Here is a 21,744-nt window from a genome sequence, read left to right as displayed (position 1 = left end):
AAATTCAGAAGCTCAAAAAAACAGCATTCCCCACTCCAACAGCAGAGCAAGGTGCAATTATACACCTTTCATCTCCTGCAGGCAGGGGTCCGTTTTCTGGAGATTTCAAGGTTTAAATCCCAGATGTGCTATAGCATCCTACCTACTTTTGCGTGGCTTTTTCATTTTTCTCCCAAAGTATCTTCTATAATTATCATGTATATTTATTTCCTTAAGCGCAGGTTCCTTAAATAAATTTTTAAAAGAATGAACAGGTCTAGTTAAAATATTCATTTTCGAAAACAAAGTCAAAATCCAAAAAGGCTAAATGAAAGAGACTACATGTAAGTTTAAAAATCTGATTTCTGGGGGCTGGCCCCGTGGCCGAGTGGTTAAGTTCGCGCGCTCCGCTGCAGGCGGCCCAGTGTTTCGTCGGTTCGAATCCTGGGCGCGGACATGTCACTGCTCGTCGGACCACGCTGAGGCAGCGTCCCACATGCCACAACTAGAGGAACCCACAACGAAGAATACACAACTATGTACCGGGGGGCTTTGGGGAGAAAAAGGAAAAAATAAAATCTTTAAAAAAAAAAAAAAATCTGATTTCTGGTGATAAGAATTTAATTAGAGGCAATAAAATGATATTAAATAAATAGGTTCTGAGTACTATTCCACTCATTAAACATAAGTTCATACAATTTCTGGTGTGGAATTTTTAAAAAAACTTGTAAGGACATAATGGTATAATTTAATTCTGAATCAACAGATATTTGTGCTATGATCTGAAAATGTCACTTTCAGAAAAGTCACTGCTGAAATTAGACCCACTTCCTCAGTGGTTTCAGGTTACTGCTATGTGAAAAGTCAGATGAAAAACCCGTGGTCTGTTATTTGGTGGGTGTGCCAATACCTGAGGAGCAACTTGTTGCTGGTTGGCAGACCCACAAAAAAGAATTCAAACAAATTTTACGGAATGACAAGGAAAAAAATGCATTACAAATTTAAGTGATCAGTATGTTCATAATTTTCAGAGTATTACCCTATATTTGATGTCCGCGATTCATGCACATGTATTCCAAATTCCTTAGACTAGACAGTCAGATATAAGTCGCCATTCTCCTCTAGTTTTTGAAATAATTTTAAACTGCGCAATCCAGATTCTCGTTCTCCATTTTTCCACAGAATAATGAGGTGATCTGCAGAGCATGTCACTAGTCCGTGATCTTCAAAGTGCAGAAACATCTGTAAAGAAATTTAAAACTACTCATTATGGGAACTTCAAGGAGAATGGAAGTGGCTGATTCTAGACTAACACGTGTGCTTGTAAGATTTGTACCCTGAAGACTTCTTTGGACCTGACTGTAAAACTCCCTATCGTTTTCCATGAGAAATTTTATTTTTAAGTGTTGGCAACAGTCACACACAAATACACAAATACTAAAATATATCAATACCAAACCCATATCTAGTATTTTAATAACCATAACTTTGTTAGTATCGCTCACCTACAGAACTATAAATAGCTGTTTTTGTAAAGTCTGTGAATTCCCAAAGTATCTTCTGAACAATCTAATTCTTCAAGTACTGGTTTTAAGATTTTTGTCGGGAGAAGTGTGCTAGACCTGTTTTACTTAATTTTTTTTTTTTTTTTTTTAAGATTTTATTTTTTCCTTTTTCTCCCCAAAGCCCCCCAGTACATAGTTGTGTATTCTTCGTTGTGGGTTCTTCTAGTTGTGGCATGTGGGACGCTGCCTCAGAGTGGTTTGATGAGCAGTGCCATGTCCGCGCCCAGGATTCGAACCAACGAAACACTGGGCCGCCTGCAGCGGAGCGCGCGAACTTAACCACTCAGCCACGGGGCCAGCCCCTACTTAATTATTTATACTTGCCTCATTATTTATGCACAAATGGCTACCAATAAAATGTCTGCCAAAATCTCCAAGATAAACACTGGCTTTAGCTCTCTGTATAGAAGGAGATACAACCCATCAATCCATAAACACTTACTGGCTGTCTAGATGCTTATGTTCCCTACCCTCAAGAAGGTTCTAATTCAGTTGTAAAAACCAATCATAGTTGAAATAATTAGGGCACCAGTTAAAGACTATGTAATCAGGTACTAAATAATGTAGTTCAGACTATGATTTGCCACAGAAATTCAGAAAAAGGGGATATAGATCAATAATAACTGAAATTGTCAGAGAAAGCTTCAAATAACGTCATAAAACTCTCTAAATAAAGGGCAGGTCATGCCTGGGGAAGGAACAGGCTGGAAGCTAGGAACAGGAAAGCGGAGCATTGATGAGAAAGCAGCAAGGACACTGTGGAGTGGAGAGGTGCCATCAGAGAGGAGATGAATGCAGCCCTGAAAAGGACAAGCTCCTCAAAGGAAAGGGTGAGATAAAGGAGAACAGAAGGTTAAAGAACAGTAGGAGGAGAGTTTTCTTTGAAATAACATACATTTCCAAAGACAGCAGGTTAAGGCCCTAACTGATGACACAGGATTGAAGGGAGGAATACGGGAGCAAAATTCCTCAAGAGCTGGAAAAGACAGCATTCAGCCCACAAGCAGAGGGGCTGGGATGGAGCCAGGGTGAAAATATAAAAGAGTAAGGACGTTCAGGAGGTAGCGCCTGAGAGAGCCCAGCTCTTCTCAATGAAGCCACAATGCTGAAGTATCCACACTTTCTCTTGGGAAAATTCCTAAGAATCTGACTCTTCCATATTAAGACAAATGTGCCACTTTGAAGGTTTCCCTCACCACATAAAAACTTCTACTGGATTCCTACTATTTTAAGAATAAAGTCCCAACACCTCAGCCTTCCATTCAAGGATGTTCATAATCTGACCCCAAACTACTTTCCCAGGCTGTCTCTCCAACTAGTTCTGTTCTCAGGGACCCAGGGCCCAGCCCAGCCAATCTACTCCTTGCCACCACAGAGATCCTATCTTTGCCCTTCTGTCCACCAGAGCCCATCCTCACCACGCCCAATCTACACCACAGCCACCCAAGCAAAAGCAAAGTTGAATAACAAAGCAAAACGAAAATGACTGGTCTACCTGTTAGAGGAAAGCAAAGATGAATAGGACGCGGTACCTGGCCTCAGGGAGCTTATGGTCACGAGGCTGCGTTAATCGCACCCTACCTTCACCAGTCAGTGCAAGTCTCAAGTCTCATGTTTTCCACTAACCATTTTCTTCTAATTCCTGAGTATTCACTGTCCGGTGCTCATCTGGGTCCCTCATAAGCAGTCGAGAATAACAGCTTATTAGGTCTGCATGCTCCTTCTCTACTAAAGTATAGGATCCCTGGGGGCAAGGATTGTACTTTGCATCTCGCTGTAGACTCCAGTGTGTAGTGCCTGAAATATGGGAAATGCTCGATAACAAGCGTGGTGCTGCTGGTCCTGTGCGTAAATGCACTTTCAGATGAAAAGTCATGTGTTCCCCCCTGGCTATGAGGAGGGAAGAGCAATTTAAGAAATTCATTACTTAGGGCCCTGCTTAGACTCTTAGCATTGTACTGTTACCAGTTCCAATCGTCTCTCTATCTCGACTGATCTTATTCCTTCCTTAAGGCAATGGTGCCTGTGGTGAATATGAATGGATCTGAATTTCTACAAGTAGAATTGTATGCATCTTATAATTCTCAACTAATACTTTCAAATATGCACAATGATAATCAAGACACTGGGTTTTACTAAAGCTAACAAATTATCATCCTTTCAAGGGAGATAAAAACAGCTCGCTGTTTATGAATTTGATCAAGGCCCCTGGAATTAGGTTCTGTAAGGCTTTAGCTCCACGTATATAACCACAACCCTCCATGCACCCTCTATATACCACCATAACATATATAGATCTAAAAAACAAACATTATGCACACTGCCCTTATTGTCAGCTATCTCTATCTCAAATAATGATGATTAAGTCTATTTTTTGGAAGCAACGTATATTCCTTGCTTCCTCAGATCATATCTCTGTAAAGGGAGATCCTAATTGCACATACTATAACCTATCCTATCCTATGTTTAGATTCAGCAAAACCTACAGCTAAGAGAGAAAGCATAGGTCTTTCTGAGACCAAGTGAATGAGAGCAGTGAGATGCAAAAGCAGGCATCCCCTGGACATTTGCACGCCTGTTAGAAACAGCACCTCCACAGAGGACGAGTGCCCAATCAAATCTCCGATGAGCTCCAGCGAACACGGAGTGGTGTTCTCTTGTTGCTTTTTAACAGGTTGGCTGGCTTGCTTGTTCACTCTTCCAAATCCCCACATGTTAAAAAAACCTGGAAAAACACAATCATTTCAGTTATTTCCAAATTACTGTGCTCTTTACTTACGATAGTGATGTAAGATGAGAAACACAGAAACTTAAATGCAAAGACGTTCTGTGCTTATCTCAGTCCAGGGCTAAGGGGATGCTTCCAGGCGCTCTGCCGGGGTTTTTAACATGTCATTTCATTTCCTCTCTTACCTAACCAGGTTTGTTGCTCATCTCTTTTTACGGCCCCTACTCACCCCTGGTGAGGGTGTAACAACATGATAAACAGACAGGCACTGGGAATGAAAGAGGAGAGAAGTAAAATGCCTGCATGGCAGTCTCAAAAAAGTCACAATTCAGATCTATCAACAAAGGGTAGCCCTGTGTGTCCAAAATCAATACCCTACGACTTCAGATAACCAGTGGAAACTCCAGAGGGGCCAGCCTTTGATTTCTCATGGAAAGGCTGCTGACTAACCAGGACTTTGTTTTTCAAACCAACACCTGAGAGTCGAGAGCTCACGCAATTAGGATATAAACACAAAAGTGTTTTTCCATAAATTGAGTTCGGTGTTAATGACAATGCTGCCAGGATGAAAGAACACTTGAGGCCGACATCTGATGGTACAAATTATGTTTGTGTATTAGGCAGAATTACAGACAATATAAATGAATGACTCCTTCATTAGGTCAGATTACCCGAGCACCAGTCTCCCCTCAAAACAACAGAGTCCTACTTGACGGAATTGAAATAAACAGGCAGTTCCCCCTTAAAGCAATATTAAGATGTGAATCCCAGATCCCAATGACCACATGCTTCCTGTAAACATCTTATGTCTATTTGGAGCACACTGTATGTTACTGTTTTGCCTTTAGTCTGCCTTTCAAATGAGAAGACTATCTTTTTGAGAAAAGATACCCACCTGTTGGTAAAGGCTCTGCTGCAAGCTGCTGTTTTTCTCGTAACTCCCAAATGCGTACACTGCCATCTTCTGAGCATGAGATTAACTGCCTGTCAGGACAGAAAATCAGTGATAAAAAGACAGAGCACCATGGATGGCCAGTGCTAAATTCACAGAGAAAAAATCAGTGGAGGCTTCAACTGCTTTTATTCATTCGGCTCTTGGCAGGAGCGGATAAAAGTCCCAGTTTAACATGGCTTGACAATGCAGAGGAAAAGCTCTCTTCAGGAAACGCACAATTATACTGTCACATTGGCTCAGATGTGGTAAATATACCATCTCCATCTTTTAAAATGCACCCAGGAAAGTGGGAATGAATTACACTTTCACAATATCCTCCTTTCACTCTCTCTCTTCTCAGGGTGCCTCTCACTCTGAAAGTATCCCGCCTAGAAAATCACACTATTCCCTTCATATAATTTTACCCCTAGAAACGCAGCCGTCAAATTTACGTGGAGAGGAAAGCCCTCACTTCCTGGCCTTAGACAACAGGAGACTACCATTTGATTCTGGCATAAACAAACAACAACAAAAAGGTGGGTTAATGGAAAATATAAAAAGAAAAATTGGCATATAAGTAAGTACCCAAAAGTCTTTTACCTTTGTATATAAATACCAAATCTTAAAGGATCTCTTCTAATCATAATGAAATTCAATATAACTCGTTTGAACCCTACTCCTTGTATGTTTTGTAATATACTGCCACTAACTCTTCCGTTGGAGACAGCATAGGGTATTCTCCATTTCCAAAAGAACATAGCAGGTCAAGCCACGGAGCCAGGTAACTTCGCCTCCTGAGACATGACACTGGGGCCCGGGGAACAGCGCACTTCTTTCACCTGCTGCGGAACTGACGGGAATGCGTACCTGTTTGGGAGTCTGGCAATGTGCAGGACACTGGAGTCATGCGCGGTTTTCTGGCAGGCAATCACACGCTTCATTTGAAGGTTATACACATATAAACCCCTTCCAACCGCAGCAAATACATTCTGAGGGGAAAGAAGTTCAGAAATGGACAAAAAACTAGTACTTATCACTACCAGGTGTAACAGATTTGCAGCCCTGGTGTGACATCAGAAAGCCACTGTTATCTTACCCATTCCTAGCCTTCAGCCCAAACACCAAAGCACTGACGAAAGCCCAGAGCCTTTAGAAGGTAGAAGGGTGCAGCCGCTGATACAGAGAAAGCTCTGCACATCACCCCCATTAGCATCACTTCCTTCTTCCCTGAAAGACGCAGCTACAGAAAGGAGCTATGGCCGGCAGGCTGGCCTCGCAGGGGAAGCTGCTGAGGGACGACCCAGGTTTTCATTCATATAACACTATATCCTTGGGAAAATTACTTAGCTTCTTTTGTCTGGAAAATGTGAGCAAAATTACTTGCACTTCACAATCAAGAGACCGATAAAGGATACAAAAAATATGTGCTATAGTGGCACTATCATCTTAAGATCCTCTGAAGGCTTCACAGAAACAATTTTCCAAAAGTATTAGAAATACCTTTTTGCTAAAACAACTTTAATCTTTTGAAAGTACTTTCACCAATATTTATCTTATTTCAGCCTCACAACATCTCATTAAGGTGAAAAAAGCAACTACTATTGCCATTTTCCAAATAAGCAAATTAAAATTAAAAAGAAGATTAGGGGCCAGCCTGGTGGGCTAGTGGTTAAGTTTGGCACGCTCTGCTTAGGCAGCCTGGGTTCAGTTCCCAGGTGTGGACCTACACCACTCATTAGTGGCCATGCTGTGGCAGTGACCCACATACAAAATAGAGGAAGACTGACACAGATGTTAGCTCAGGGCGAATCTTCCTCAAGCCAAAAGAGGAAGATTGGCAACAGATGTTAACTCAGGGCAAATCTTCCTCACCAAAAAAAAAAAAAAAAAAGATTAAAGTCACACCAAAAGTTAAGACATGGAGTCAGTATTAGAATGAAGGTGGTGTTACTCCAGTCCCTCGCTCTTTCCTTGCACACAGCACCTAGCTTCTGAAATTATTTTTCAAGTCACCAGACTTTCTGGAGCACTTGTCTTGGAATCATTCATTCTTATTCAGTAGGTACCCAGTGAGGCAGACTTTTCAAAAATCCCTACACATTGCCTCCCTTTTTTCACCAAAGAACCCTTCTCATGTGGCCTCTAACACTACAAACCCAACTCAGACCTACAGTATCTGGACCACAACCTGCCTCCAAGGCTTACCAGAGTCTGGATCTGGAGTGATCCCCTTGTTCCTCAGGATGGGTGCTCTGCATTCAGCAATGCAAGCTGAGGGCCAGTGCCAGGGGCATTGCTGAGAACAGCTGGGCAACTTACTAAAATCTAGAGCCCCATGGGTAGCAGTCAATGCAAAGAAACCCCAGAAACTAGTTCCACAGCCCAGGAAACTGTGCAGAGTCCAAGTGATTTATCTACTTAAATTATAAAAGGAAAGAAAGGAAAATGATAAAAACAACTAGAGAATTAATGAGCTTCTGGGCAGCATTTCCTCAACACAGTAACTATCAATCACCTATCATCAATAATTAATGGCTTCCTGTAGAAAGAAAGAACCCCCTATAAAAGAAGGAAAATTAGGGAAAACTAACACTTTATCAGGCATTTATAGCAGTTACTAAACATCAACCCAAATTTTTAAGATTAAAAAGAATACAAAATGAAAAAACATTTTAAATACTAATTTTTACAAAAGTGAGAAAAAGGTATCAAATTAAAAATACATATAATTTTTTGGGCTACAGCTCTTAGAAATGTAGTTTCCATCTTTATTTTTTTATCACATGTATTTCTTCTTTTCAAAATAAAGTCGGGATATAAAGAAGCTTAATCTTTGGCTATATTAGCATTCTTTACCCTATTCTGCTTTGTTTTTAAAGTGAAAGAGGTGCAAAGAAAAAAATGGAGCATACTCTCCCCATCCAAAACACTATTAGTGAAATTTTTAAATAAAAATAACATGCAAACAATTAGAAAATTTAAACAGCATAGAAAGGCACAAAATAAAGTGCCATAAAAGCTTCCGCACACCCCCTCCTCAACGGTTCCAGCTCTTAAACATTTCTTGTGATGACGTTTAAAAAGTAACCTTTAAACACATTTTCTGCCCCTGAAGCTAAAAGAAGAGATGCTCAGATCAGAGCCAGGATTCAGTGATGCATTTGTACTAATCTCTTGCTGCAAAAAAAGATGAGAAGAGCTTCCGGAGCAACCCGGCCAACGCGTGCAGGACTGAAATCATAATCCCCGCATGGCCGTCCTGCCCCAGGGTGCCAGGAGACTAAAAGGAAAACGTTCCTGAAATTTCTAATTTCCTTTACCTCACTAGGAAATGCACCCGCATCTTCAAAAGGATTCTTTCCCAAAGTATTTCTTAAAACAATTTTAACATTATCCTCAAATCCTAGGGAGTTATTTAATCCAACCCAAAGTTGCAAGAGAGCTTTTAAATCTGTGGCCACCTGCCTCTGGGATAGGAGCTAAGATGAAAAGGCTTTTGTAATGCAGTGTGCAATCTTTGAAAACTATCAGAACATTTTAAAGCACAATCTGAACATGGGGAATGACACCTTTCTATATCCATCATGAGATTAAATTTTAATAATTAGAAATTGGGTTTATTTAAAAAGGCAAATTTACAAAAATTTACAGATATTGTCTCAATTTTTTTTTTTTACCTCTTCATCCCATGTGAAATGATGAATAGAAATGTCATTTGGTTTTTGACAGAGTTTTATTTCTTGCTGGGTGTCCAGCTGTGTCCAGAAGTTGCGTTCACAGGCTTGCACGGTCCAGTCCGAGACATCCCAGACGATCAGCTCTCCAACGTGGGAGCCGGACACAAAGCTCAGATCTAGGCAGAGTTCATATACGTCTCATTATTGATCATTTAACCTAGGCTAAATGTAAAAATTAATGGACTGCCCAGTAGTAATGCTCTATAAAACCACAATAATTGCAACAGTGAAGTACCTACACAAGCCAAACAGGAAGATTAATATAACAGAACAGAAGAGCCAGAAATAGACTCAAGTTTCCTTATTTAGTACGTGGTAATGACTGCATTTCAATTCAGTGAAGAAAGAAACACCTCATGCTGGAATATTTGGTTAAGTATTTGGGGAATAAAAATAAAAGAACCTTACCTTGGATCATAGGCTGTTTAGAAAAGCTACACTTTTCCTGCGTTTCTCCTTTATTCTCATACCACTGGCACACACAGCATTTCTGACACTAGGGGTCGGGGAGATGGTTTCCCACACCAAGCAATTCTGGAACACCAGCTGGGGTGGTGTCCTACAATTTAACCAATTCTGACACTATCTACCTGGAGACAGCGTCAGATCCCACAGGTCAAGGGCTCAGCCTCTCAAGACCGTCTGCACTTCAGTTGACAATCACAAGTCCAGGTTGTTACCTGTGCTCTGACTGATCGGCTATAAATCAGAAGTTCTCACCCCTTCCTTGGGTTCAATTAATTTGCTAGAGCAGCTCAGAACTCAGGAAAACAGTTTACTCACTGTTTAGCAGTTTACCATAAAAGGACATGATAAAGGATACAGCTGAACACCCAGATGGAGGAGGGCAAGAGATGCAGGAAGGGTTGTGAGGCTTCCATGCCCGCTCCGAGGGCGCCGCTCTCCCGGCACCTCCACATGTTTGGCAACCCGGAAGCTCTCCGAACCCCATACTTTCAGGATTCTTATGGAGACTATATCACGTGGGCATGATCAATTATTAACTCCATTCTCTGGAGAATGGGGGGTGGGGCTGGAAATGCCAAGTTTCTAATCATGGCTTGGTCTTTCTGGTGGCCAGCCCCCACCCAGAAACCACCAAGAAAGAGTGGCCTCATTAGAACAAAAGACACTCCTACCACACAGAAAATTCCAAGGGCTTTATCCAGCAGCTCTGTGTCAGGAAACATCAGACCAAATATCAGAACACAAGACGCTCCTTGTGCTCTCACCACGTAGGAAACTACAGGGGTTTTAGCTCTGTGCCAGGAACTAGGGGCAGAGGCCAATAGATGTTTTCTATCATTCCACATGTACTAAAATAAGTTCCAAATAGATTAAAGCATTAAAGGTACTTAAAGGATCGAAGAAATAAAGGTGAACACTTCTATATGAACATGGAGTACTTAAAGGCTGTAGAGGAGGCAGGGTAGGGGGTGGGCAAAGAGATCTGCAAATATCTACTTAGCAAAAAAGTCATACTTTTTTTTTAAAGTACGCTTTTTGGTGAGGAAGACTGGCCCTGAGCTAACATCTGTTGCCAACCTTCTTCTATTTTTTCCTCCCCAAAGCCCCAGTACACGGTTGTACATCCTAGTTGTAGGTCATTCTAGTTCTCCTGTGTGCGATGCTGCCACAGCATGGCTCGATGAGCGGTGTGTAGGTTCGCACCCAGGATCAAAACCAGTGAACTCCAGGCTGCCTAAGCGGAGCGCTCAAACTTAACCACTCAGCCCCAGGGCAGGGCCCCTAAAACTCATACATTTAAATAACAAAAAGCTGGGGGAAATTTGCAATTTAAAAGTCAAAATAGACTTATTACACTTGATACATGAGGAGTTCTTGGAAATCTAAGAACAAGATAAATACTCTAGCAGAAAAAGTGGGCAAAGGACCTGAACAGGCAAAACAAGAAATACAAATGATCGGTAAACACATGAAAAGATGTTCAACTCTCTTAATAATCAAAGAAATCTAAAAGCAATGAGATACTGCCTACTGACTTGCAAATTGGGAAAGATTATCAGACAGGAAAATATGCAATGCTGACAAAGGCACAGGGAATCAGCACACTCACGCATTACTAACACCCAGTATGAACTGGGGCGATCCTCTCAAATTTGGTAGTGTGCATCAAAAACCTTAGAAAATGTAAACCCAACGACCCAACAATTCACTTCTAGGAATTTACCCTGAGGGAAGCACACAAAAGATATATGTAACAAGGTTGTTACACATAATATTAAAAATCTAAAGATAACCTAAACATCCAATTGGAGACGAATAAATAAATAAGATATCCACAAAATGAAACAGTAATGCTGTTATTGAAAATTAGGTTGGAAAAGTATGTTTATCATGATATGGAAATATAATTCATGACATACTGTTACAAAACAGAAAACCATATGTGTACACATACACACACATACATATGCCCAGAAAAACATCTAGAAGGATATGGACCAGTGCTTAATACCGTATGGTGGGATGCTTTTAATTTTAATTTTTACATTTTTTATGTTTCTCACTATTTTCTCATTTTTCTATTATAACTATGTATTACTTGTACAATAACAAGTTTTTTAAACCTTTAAAGAAAATGAAATTAGTGGGCCGACTAAGACACCTTACAAATTATGTATTTAACAGAAAATGTACAACTGCTGAGACTAAAAATTATCTTAAAGAAATGTAATTTACTTTAATTCTTACTATTTAGGGTAAAGTACAACAGAACAAGGCACTGCGAGTCTAGAAACCCAAGCTCTAGCTTTGGCTCTCCTGCCACCAGCCATGTGGCCCTTAGGAAGTCCTTTAACCTTTCTCTGTCTTGGATTTCTCATGCCTTATATGAGAATGACGGTAAAAGTCAAATTAAATATAAATGTGTAGTCATTTAAAAAAGACATCAACTGTTATTTTTTGAGTCCCTGGTATTATTTTGAGCCCCTGGTATTATTCCATATTGATGGTATTAAAATATCCAGTTACTTGTAATTTAGGAATACATAAACGAGTAATTGTGATTTAATTATTCCATTTATCAAATAAACAAGCAGGACAGAAATCTCTAATGAGGAGATGAACAATCTCTTAGAAATAAGGAATTACCAGCAATAATACACATAAACATTATTTCGTCCTGGTTCCAAGCCCAATTTCTACAGTTTATTAACAGACTCTCTAGAATTTGCTCTATGGAGAAATAAGTTCGTTTCTTATCTGTGGAGAGAAATAGGCTCCTAGTTTTAATAGTGGGCAATTTAAGGCAGTACTAAGCTTTCCACGACTTTCTTTTCTATCCCTTTCCCTCTTTCCAATTTCACTCAAACTACAAAAGAACCAGAGAAGCTAAGGAGTGAAGGTTCTTCCTGACCCCAGCTCTGCACATGAGCTCCTGAGACCACACGGCCGCCTGCTCCGCCTTAACCCTCCCAGCGTCTGTGATTCCTCTGGGTAATAGAAACAAAGGATTCGTGCCCAGTTGGAATTTTTCACTACAAACAAAACACTGGCATTTACCTGAGTCAGTGCAGTTTATCACTGTGCAAATTATTTATATTCTCAAACAGGTCATTCAAAATGTTTCACACCAAACAACCTCAACGACATATTATATGTGGATAGATTTTCATCCTGTGTAAGTATCAAGTCACTTAGTATGAAAATCTCACCTGGCATCTGTCTACCCATCCCTCACAAGGACTAATACTTTGTGATTACCATCCCATGCTGTCAGCACAAAACAAGAAAAGGAATAAAATAAAGAAGAAGCACCCAGAGCTTTTTGCCAGAAGAGACAGGCAAAGTTATCTTGTCTGTCTTAGAAAACCTTCTGCTCAAGCATTCGGATCTTGTAGCAAACCTGATATCCATGACCCACATTTGTGAGCGTTCTGTTGTACCCTTCTAAGGTTGCCCTGGGCCACATCTTTCATGGGTCAATGGTGGGGACAAAGAAGCAGGGCTGAGAGTGGAGCTGGGAACTGCACAACATAATCATTTCGAGATCGCCAAAATCGGCAGCACGGCCGATATGCCTGTGCAAAGGACAAGATTAGACTGTCACGGTGTTTTCAAATTTTACCAGACTACTTGTCCATATGATTCCTATATAGGCTTTTGGCTTACTTATTATCTGTACTGTAATTTTACGGTCATGGAGTTTAGAAAGTAAAAAATTCTCATTTACAATTTTTTTGCGTTTTCTTCCCATCTTCCTTCCCTTAAGTAGTTGGCAAAGAAATACTTGAAGGAAGCTTTCCTGGGTAAACTGTTACACCAGCTTCTCTGCATATCACACAGCAAAAGAGGTGCCACGGAGTCAAGGCTTCTTCAGCAGCATCCCCTGGCCTCTGTTAGGGAAGCACACTGGCTCATGGTACCAATGCTTCACCGCTGAAACGGGACAAGCAGGCGGCACGACCAGCGTAACAGGCCAGAACACTGCTGTGCTTTTCTCAGCAGCTCCAGGGCCTTGGAGCTTATGGCTCCATGTCAGAGGGTCTCCCACACAAGAACTTGCCTTTTGTGCTGTCATCCACGGCTAGAGGAAAAAGAGCCCCCAGAGAAAAATAAAGGGGTGCTCCCAACATTATTACTTGTATCTCCATAGACAATCTGGTCCTTAGACTTGCAGCTGGGCTGTACAAGAAGATGGCGATTAGAGAGGACAATTTTCAAGCTGGGAGGGACATTCTCACTGGCATATCTGAAAATGTCACCGAATGGCACACAAATGGAGACTACTCTTGATGCTGTCTGTGCCTCCCTTTCCCTTTGCCTGTTTACACAGAGTATTGTTCAAAAGAGCCAACCCAGGTCTCAGGTCAGGGGGTGCAGCCCAGTCCTCCCACCACATCACACTCATGGCATCCCTACCGACCCTCTTACTGTCTCCGCCAGACTATCAAACTAAAGACATCCAGGAGGCCTCTTTTCTGACCTCGGAACACAGACGACTCAGCAGAGCTCTGATGATAGAAGGTGTCACTTTATCTATATTATTTATTTCTATTTATTTTATATTTATTTATACATTTATATTCAAGTGAACTAGCTAAATCCCAGGATTTGTGGTTTGTGATCCTCTCCTGCCTGATGTCCTATCTTATCTGATGTCAGATTCAGCTCCAGGAGATACTCATTAAAATCATTATGAAGCCAAATCGGATGGCCGGCAAGTCAAAAGCCACCACCATGAGGAAGGGCAGATATGACCATTTTCTGTAGACCTTTACCTTACTTCGGTGGTGCTCTCTGAAAGTCTTCAACCATGAATACAGCGGGCTTGACTCTTGCTCCTTCTATCGTAAGTGTATAACTTGCTAAATAATATTGTACTGGCTAGTCTACAAAAGAGGAACTAACTAGCCAGAACCAACTGCCAAAGCTACCAAAATGCCACTAAGCATTAGTATTTACAGCCTATGACAATCATCCCACAGCTACCAAGGAGTGCCTGAGATAATTATGCTCCCCCCATCACCTCTTTTCCCTGCCCTACTCCACTCTTCTCCTTGTGCCTAAGTCTTGAACTGACTAATCTACGAAACTGGATCAGTTCCACTGGCTTAACCTCCAAGTACAAGAGACTGGCAGTCCTCACTACTCTAAAGCGTATTTTAATGACGGTAATTCTAGAATCCTAAAACAAAACAAGACTGAAGTTCAGAACAGGTTACGATAACAAGTATAAAATTTCACATAATACAAACATGCACACGATGAGCTTACCGTTGACATTAACCAACGAGAGAATGTTATCCTGGTGATCAAGGAGGCGCTTAACTTCAAGAATATTCCATTCTAGTGATCCTTCTGTGGGTGCGACCAACTTGAAAATTACTGAACGAAAAGACAGACAAAATTTTATTAAAATAGTCGTAGAAGATAAAATTCTATTTCTGTTCAAAAAGCCAGCAATTTATTAAGTGAGAAATACCTAAAATATTGAAAAATCCATCTCCAAAGAGAGTCATTCATACCACTTTAAAATACTTCTTTCAAATGCTTGAGATCTTTGAAATGATCTGCGAAAATCCTGAGTGTGTCCTTAGAACCCTGACCCCTTAATAAACTATTCTAAACCCACTACCAACCATGGAGCCCTGTCCTCTCCAGGCTTCCGTGCACGTCCGCCGGCGGCCCCATCTCTCAGCCAGCGGCTGGCCCACGTCCCTCAGTCATCTCCACTGTCAGCTTTCTGTACTCAGGTTCCCAGGCCATAAGCACTGCTACAGAATAAGCTGCAAACTCACGTTTAACTTCAACTCAGTGAAGACTTCAACCGCTGCGTCTTTCGACTTTTCTTTTTTTCTTTTTTTTAAGATTTTATTTCTCCTTTTTCTCCCAAAACCCCCCAGTAGGTAGTTGAGTATTTTTAGTTGTGGGTCCCTCTAGTTGTGGCATGTGGGACGCCGCCTCAGCGTGGCCTGACGAGTGGTGCCACGTCTGGGCCCAGGATCCGAACTGGCGAAACCCTGGGCTGCTGAAGCGGAGCGCGAACTTAACTACCTGGCCACGGGGCCGGCCCCATTTTTAACTTTTCTTAATACCTAGGCGTACAGCACTAAAGGGTGAATTCTCTGAGGAGCACGTGCCTTGTGGCTCTGCGTGCCACACCGTTCTTCTCACTACAGCAGGACCCTCTAGATGCCCTATATGCCGCTCTACTCATTATCTGACTGTAACAAATACTTTTATTTAAACTAGCATATAAATTCTAATTTTAATCCATACAGAAAACCCCAAATCAAACCAACTGGAGAGAATCTATCAACAAACATTTACTATTCACCTACTATGTTCCAGGCACTCAGACATCAAATGTGAATAAGGCCCGGCCACTGCTGAAACACTCACCGCCTAGAGTGGGAGGGAGCCTTGTGGCCAGGCTGATGTTCAGCATACTGTGCGCTAAAATAAGCCACTGCACCAAGCGCCGCGGATGCTCACAGACTAGGGACTAACACCTGAGAAGCGGACAGGTCTCAGAGGTCACATCCTTTCCAAGTGGCGGCTCCTTACTAAGTCTCTCTCCTTTCTCACACTCCTTTCTGGAAAATACATCACGCCACATTTCTTTCTATGTCTCTGGACAATGTTTTCAAACTGGCAAATCTCTAGCAAGGTTATTTAATCCTGACAGCCATTCACATTGCAACTGTGGCTGTCAAAAGAAGAAGGTCTTCCCGTCAATACAAAGGGGATTCTCCCTGATTCCCATGAAAGCTGTGTAAACTGCTGCAGCTGGAACACCACCAAATAACCCTGAGACTGGAGCTGTGGAATAACAGGCAACGTACTGTTTAATCAGACTAACAGAGATCATAACCTGAAATACTGACAAGAAAAAGAAACCTGCCAAAGTTGGTTTCTAGAAAGAACTACAAAGGACTAAACACAATGTGAAACTCTTCAGTGAGCCCACAAATGCAGCCTCTACAGACGAGCATCCATGGGGTCACCCATGCAGTAACTTCAAGGAAATAAAACAAACACGAATTAGATCAGAGGACAGAAGAGAAGCAACAGTCAATTCTAGAAAAGGGTTAAGAAAACAAGCCCGGCCTCTCGGCCAGGCTGAAGTCCCAGAGCCGCGGCCCTGCTGAGCCAGGAAAGCCTCAAAGTCGCTGCGGCACAAAGGAACTACATTTCCTTCCGAAGGCGCCCTTACAGAGACAGGGAAATGCGCGTGGGACGCTTGAACCAAGGACACGGGCGCGAGCTGGCTCCTGGAGACAGAAACAATACTCCACTTACAGGAATGAAACTTCCTTTAATATAAGGAAAAATGGCACTGCATATTTATTTTATGATAGAGCAAAGTAAAATGTAGAACCTCGTTTTCAAGAACATTATGTTTTATAAATTACTTTCTGAGTAAAACCAGCTTCCACGTGGTCCTTGTTTCAGATGACATTCTAACCCCTGTTGAGGCGTCGGTATGGCTTTTATTACTGCTTCAATGAATTCACTCATTCAGTTGATGAAAATCTCTCATCTGTTAGCAGAAAGAAGAACAAGAAATTTCCGGTCTCCAAGGAGCTCCCATTCTGAAGGGGAGGGGCGAGGAGACAACGAAAAGTAAGCAGAAGTCTTTTTTTAAAGTAGCAAGTGAAATGAGATAGGAGATTACGAGATAGGAGATTGTGAGGACACAGAGGAAAACAGCCGGGAGGGAGGTGTTAGGCAAGGAAGGCTTCGTCCTCAAAAAAAGAGACACTGGAGCTGAGCTCTTAAAGAGGGAGTAGGAATTAGCCAGACCAAGGAGGACGACGAGTAGGAGGACAAGCCTGGAACAGGGTGACAGCAGAAATGACTGCACAGAGGTGCCAACCCCCCCCCGGGGGAGGTGGGACTCCCAGACAATCCAGTGGTGACAATGAGAGATCCGGGGCTCAGGGAGGCAGGAGGCAGATAACTGGGGGCCGAGCTGACATGGTGAAAGGTCCGGACTTTACCTTGTAGGCTTCTGGAGTCCTCACCTTGGTCCTCTAGGGCATATTTCATTCAACGGGAGCAAAAATAAGGCCCATGTGAGTTTTTTATAAAACCAAATGTATTCAATTTAAATTGAATATTCTTTTTTTCTGAGATCATGTTCCTCATACTTTGCTGTTAAAAAGTAATTACAAAATGAGGGTGGTAAATGGTCACTTGTTTGGATTTTTGTTTTTGTCTTTTAATGTTTTTACTAAGCAAAATAAAAATTCGGCAAACTATGGTGATCTCCGGAAGTTTGAACTTTCGTCCTAGTCAGAACTTGGGCCTCTAGAAACGACTGCTGTAGGCGACAGAAAGGCTCTGAAGCTGTTACGTAGGGGCGCAGCCTTGCATTTTAGACAGATCCCTCTAGCATCTACGGAGAGTGTGTCCGAGAAACACTGAACTCGGGGAGGAGAAGGCACGTGAGAGGCACTAAGGAGCAAAGGGAAGATAAGTCAGGAGAGCAGCACAGTGGACCAGGCGAGAGAGGAGACGAGAGCCCGAACAGGCAACAGCAGTGAGGTGCAAAGGAGCGGAACAAACTACTGAGAGCAGCAGGCCTCAGAGCACGGCCCCCAGGGCAGCCACTGTTAGCAACACAGAAGCGCAGGCCCACTCTAGTCCTCCTCAGTTAGAAACTCTGCGGGTAAGGCCCCCAACTGGGTTTTTAACCAGCCCTCAGGTCATTCGGGCGCACACTAAAGTCTGAGAACCGCCAAGTTAGAGAAAAACCAGCTAAACACAAAGTGATTGATTGGCTCCGAGAGGAGAGAAGCAGGGAAGAGCTAAGCGTCTGTCCAGCTCGATGGAGAATACAGGAAAACTGAATTTCTGCAAGGAAGGAAGAAGAAAAATCTAAACACAAAATTACAAACTATCTTATAAAAGGAAAGGACAAGGACAGGGTCTAGAAAATCACTACTCAGACACCGTTAGACCTGGAAAGGTCAGCTGAAGAACGAGAAACCTGGCTGCAGAGCAGTGGGGCCTGCAGACGGCAGTTACTGAGCGGTGAACAATTCGCTCACATCTCACGGCCCCGTGCAAACACAGCACAGATCGGGGCTGGTCTCTGGAAGCAGCACAGGCAACATCAAGCCCTCTGGGCTCCAGGAGACAAATTCCTCAAGAAAGAAGTAGCTCTTAAGAAGCACGCTGACTCCACCTCTTCTTGGCACCCAAATTCTGTTCATATGGCAGCGAGCGCACGAGGCTCTCCTTACTGCGGCCTCCCTGGCAGGGACCTAAGAAAGCGGCCTCCAAACGGCATGTTTATGTCAGTCTAGACATTTACAAAGTTTCTCCTGCTCCCCTCCCTCTGCTCTCCTACTGCTCTGAGAGAAATGGCATCGACTCCCCCCGAGAAAAGGAGTCTCATTCTGGCTTCCAGAGGCAAAAACTCCACAGTTTCTGCCTTAGGGAATCCCCAGAATAATCCCCCTCCAACCCTCCCAACTCAAGTCTTCAGTTTCCAGAACATTGACAGTTGTTTTATGGGGTTAAAATTTTTGCTGAGTGACTGGACGAGTGTGGATCAGCGACAGGGAAGACAGGAACGTAAATGGCATCAGAGGAGTGGGGCACCTTGCCCACCCGGCTATGTTAGACCAAGGGTGGTACAAAGACTGACCTAACGTTTTGCAAATGTCTCGGTCTCCACGTCACTTCAACAATCCCAGGAGACCAAGACTGGGCAGAGGCAGACGTCCCTTAAACACAAAACTAATCAGTCTTTTCAAAATGTATACACAAGTCTAATGTAAAATTTTAAAAAGAAGAAATAAAAGAAAAAAAAGAGTCATACTCACTCAGCTCTTTGCCAACTGCTGCCACAACACAGTTCTTAGGGATTTCAATCAAAGCACTGACCCCTTCAAAAATATATAAAACAAAGGTCAAATTATTTTCCTCATGGATTACACCAAAAAGAACGCTCTCAGCTTTATGTCAGTCATTTCCCATACGGGGTGAGCACACACAATTTGCTACCTCACACTTGCTGGCTCCCTCACATGTGCAAAATGATTCTGTGAAAAGCAGGTGAGACCTTTGGAAGACATTATTGATTTATTAAGAATAGGATATGCTCTTTGAATATTTTTACTATCGTGGTGAAATTACTTACCAGGGACCCCTTAAGATAATCACCATCACCACTGATACGATGGCTAGCTCCAACGAGACGTGAGACGGGCATTTTCCTCAATATAAATTTAAGAAGTCGGAGCGGGCTCGCTGGCAGTAAACGAGTTAGCCAACAGTCAACAGCTAAGAAAGCAGCCTTCAAATAGCATGTTTATAATCAATTAACACATTTACGAAATTCCTTGCATTACTAAAATAATCAGATTCAACATTCCACCACATTTCACTTATTTATTTAAGTATAGAGTTCTGAGTATCTTTTTATGGCTGAATCATGAAATGATATTAGAGGAACCATTACTTCTGTAAGATAAGTTACAATTATTACTTTTGTCAGCAAGAATTAAAGAGTTGATATATTAGATTCAGAACCAACACAAGTGTTCGCAAAAACTTGTTTATTAAAGTTAATTTTTCCATTATGAAATATGTAATTTACATATATATAATTTATAACAAATCTAGAAATCTGGAAAATATTCTACTCATTTGCTTTACCTTCCCACCCATCAAAAGACTAGCACTTTGTGATTCTGGAAGTATTTCTGGCAAAATCTTTCCTCCTCATAGGGCTGTTCGAACAGGATGTTTTGTATTTTCCCGTGTTTGAGGAGAAGGAGGTGATGGTCGGGGAGGAGAAAGGGGAAGAAGAGTGGTATAAGATAAAGAAGTGGAGGAGACAGGGGAGCAGGGGAAAGGGTAGCAAGAGAATTCTAGATGCAGAAAACAGCTTCTTTAAAAAATGTTTATCAAATTATTTGTAAAGCAAAAATCCCGGAAACTCAATAATCCAGAAGTAGCAACTTAACACACAGAATCACAGAGCACACTGCTGGAAAGGGCATGACGTCCTGTCTTCTAGGCCAAGGCTCTTTCTATCGTGTCATATGACTACGATTATCTTTGCTTATTTCCAAATACAGAATGACTGTCCCTAACAGCCCTGCTAGCCATGAATCAAGCAAGGCTTATGGAAGGAGCTTCATGAGATAAGGGCCTAACAGCACTGCTACCCACCTACTTGGCATCCTGTAATTTGGAAAACCCAAATCACAAAAAGCTTTGAAAAACCCACGGCCTTTTCAAAGCTTTCCAGCAGATTCTCCCAAAGGTTCTGCCATCTCTTGAGACACTAATAAACAGGGCAATTCTCTGACTACTCATGTATGGTACTTAAAGAAAACTTGCAAAAGAAAGAGAGACTGCAACAATAGGTGGTTATTTCTATTAACATACAAAAGATTCTTTACAGCCCTGATTTCAATATGTCACAACACAGTTACTAATAATTCCTGGAACAAAATTCACAGATAACCACAGGGTACTGTAAGAAATAGAAAATGTACCTGTAAATAAAGAGATGTAACTCATGATAACAGAAAACATGAAAATACACTCTAAATTCAAACAAGATTACTAGTGATAAAATGCTGAACTGAGAGTTAAATTGTAACCCTTAATAAGGTATGGATTTACTTTTCCTAAGATACCACATTATTTTTCTGATATTTCATAATACCTACGTGGAGATAAGCTAGTTCCAACTACGAATTGTAAATTCAATTCACAGGGCTCCTGCTATCTTTAAGACGTCAACAATATGCTTAATAATATTCTTTCTAGGATGTCCATGGGTTCATTCGATTACTTTTAGAAACAAAAATAGTTAATGGTGTATCACATGACTTCAAGGTTACTGTCATTTAAATGTACTCATTTATACTTATTTTTACTCTGAATAGATTTTAATTTTATTTTTTAAGATCCTGGGTATCAACAGAAATCAAACTGATTTTTTCTGTTAAAACCAAAAATGTATGTCAACAGAACTCTGAGAAAATAGAATTTTTTAAGTAAGTTTGCACATGAATGAACTCTTTAGTAAAGCCAATTATAAAATGAGGTCATCCTTAGCAATCTATTCAAAGTCCAATGACTCCACAAATGAAGAAGAAAACGCTCTTGTAAAGTCATAAAAGTCTGCTTCCAGGTGTCAAGGTACTCATCAAACTCAGTTTATGAACACAGCACAACAGCACACATGGACAGATTTTTCTTGAGCATTTTTGAGAAATTCTGTTAGAAGGGAAGGGGAAGCCAAAAGAAGGCAGGGTCTTCTCCTTCCAATTTGGGATGAAAATATATTTTACCTATCCCTTAACC

General features: G+C 41.6%; 1 protein-coding gene across 4 annotated transcripts in view; it reads right to left on the bottom strand.

Annotated features, from left to right (window-relative positions):
* Positions 1-572: 572 nt before the first annotated feature.
* Positions 573-21,744, bottom strand: part of WDR41 (WD repeat domain 41) — a 135,534-nt gene continuing 114,362 nt past the window's right edge. For all 4 annotated transcript variants that reach the window (XM_070571587.1, XM_070571590.1, XM_070571588.1 and 1 more), the window contains 7 exons: positions 19,245-19,307; positions 14,683-14,793; positions 8,884-9,059; positions 6,074-6,195; positions 5,168-5,256; positions 4,136-4,269; positions 573-1,221 (listed from right to left, as the gene is read on the bottom strand). In XM_070571587.1, the coding sequence (XP_070427688.1) occupies positions 1,069-1,221; positions 4,136-4,269; positions 5,168-5,256; positions 6,074-6,195; positions 8,884-9,059; positions 14,683-14,793; positions 19,245-19,307 (848 nt within the window). In that variant the 3' untranslated portion in view covers positions 573-1,068. The remainder of the gene's footprint in view (positions 1,222-4,135; positions 4,270-5,167; positions 5,257-6,073; positions 6,196-8,883; positions 9,060-14,682; positions 14,794-19,244; positions 19,308-21,744) is intronic.

The sequence above is a fragment of the Equus przewalskii genome, chromosome 13, assembly GCF_037783145.1.
Source record: "Equus przewalskii isolate Varuska chromosome 13, EquPr2, whole genome shotgun sequence".
Classification (NCBI taxonomy): domain Eukaryota; kingdom Metazoa; phylum Chordata; class Mammalia; order Perissodactyla; family Equidae; genus Equus; species Equus przewalskii.
Note: the sequence above shows the minus strand (reverse complement) of the source record. Positions and strands in the feature narration are given on the sequence as shown.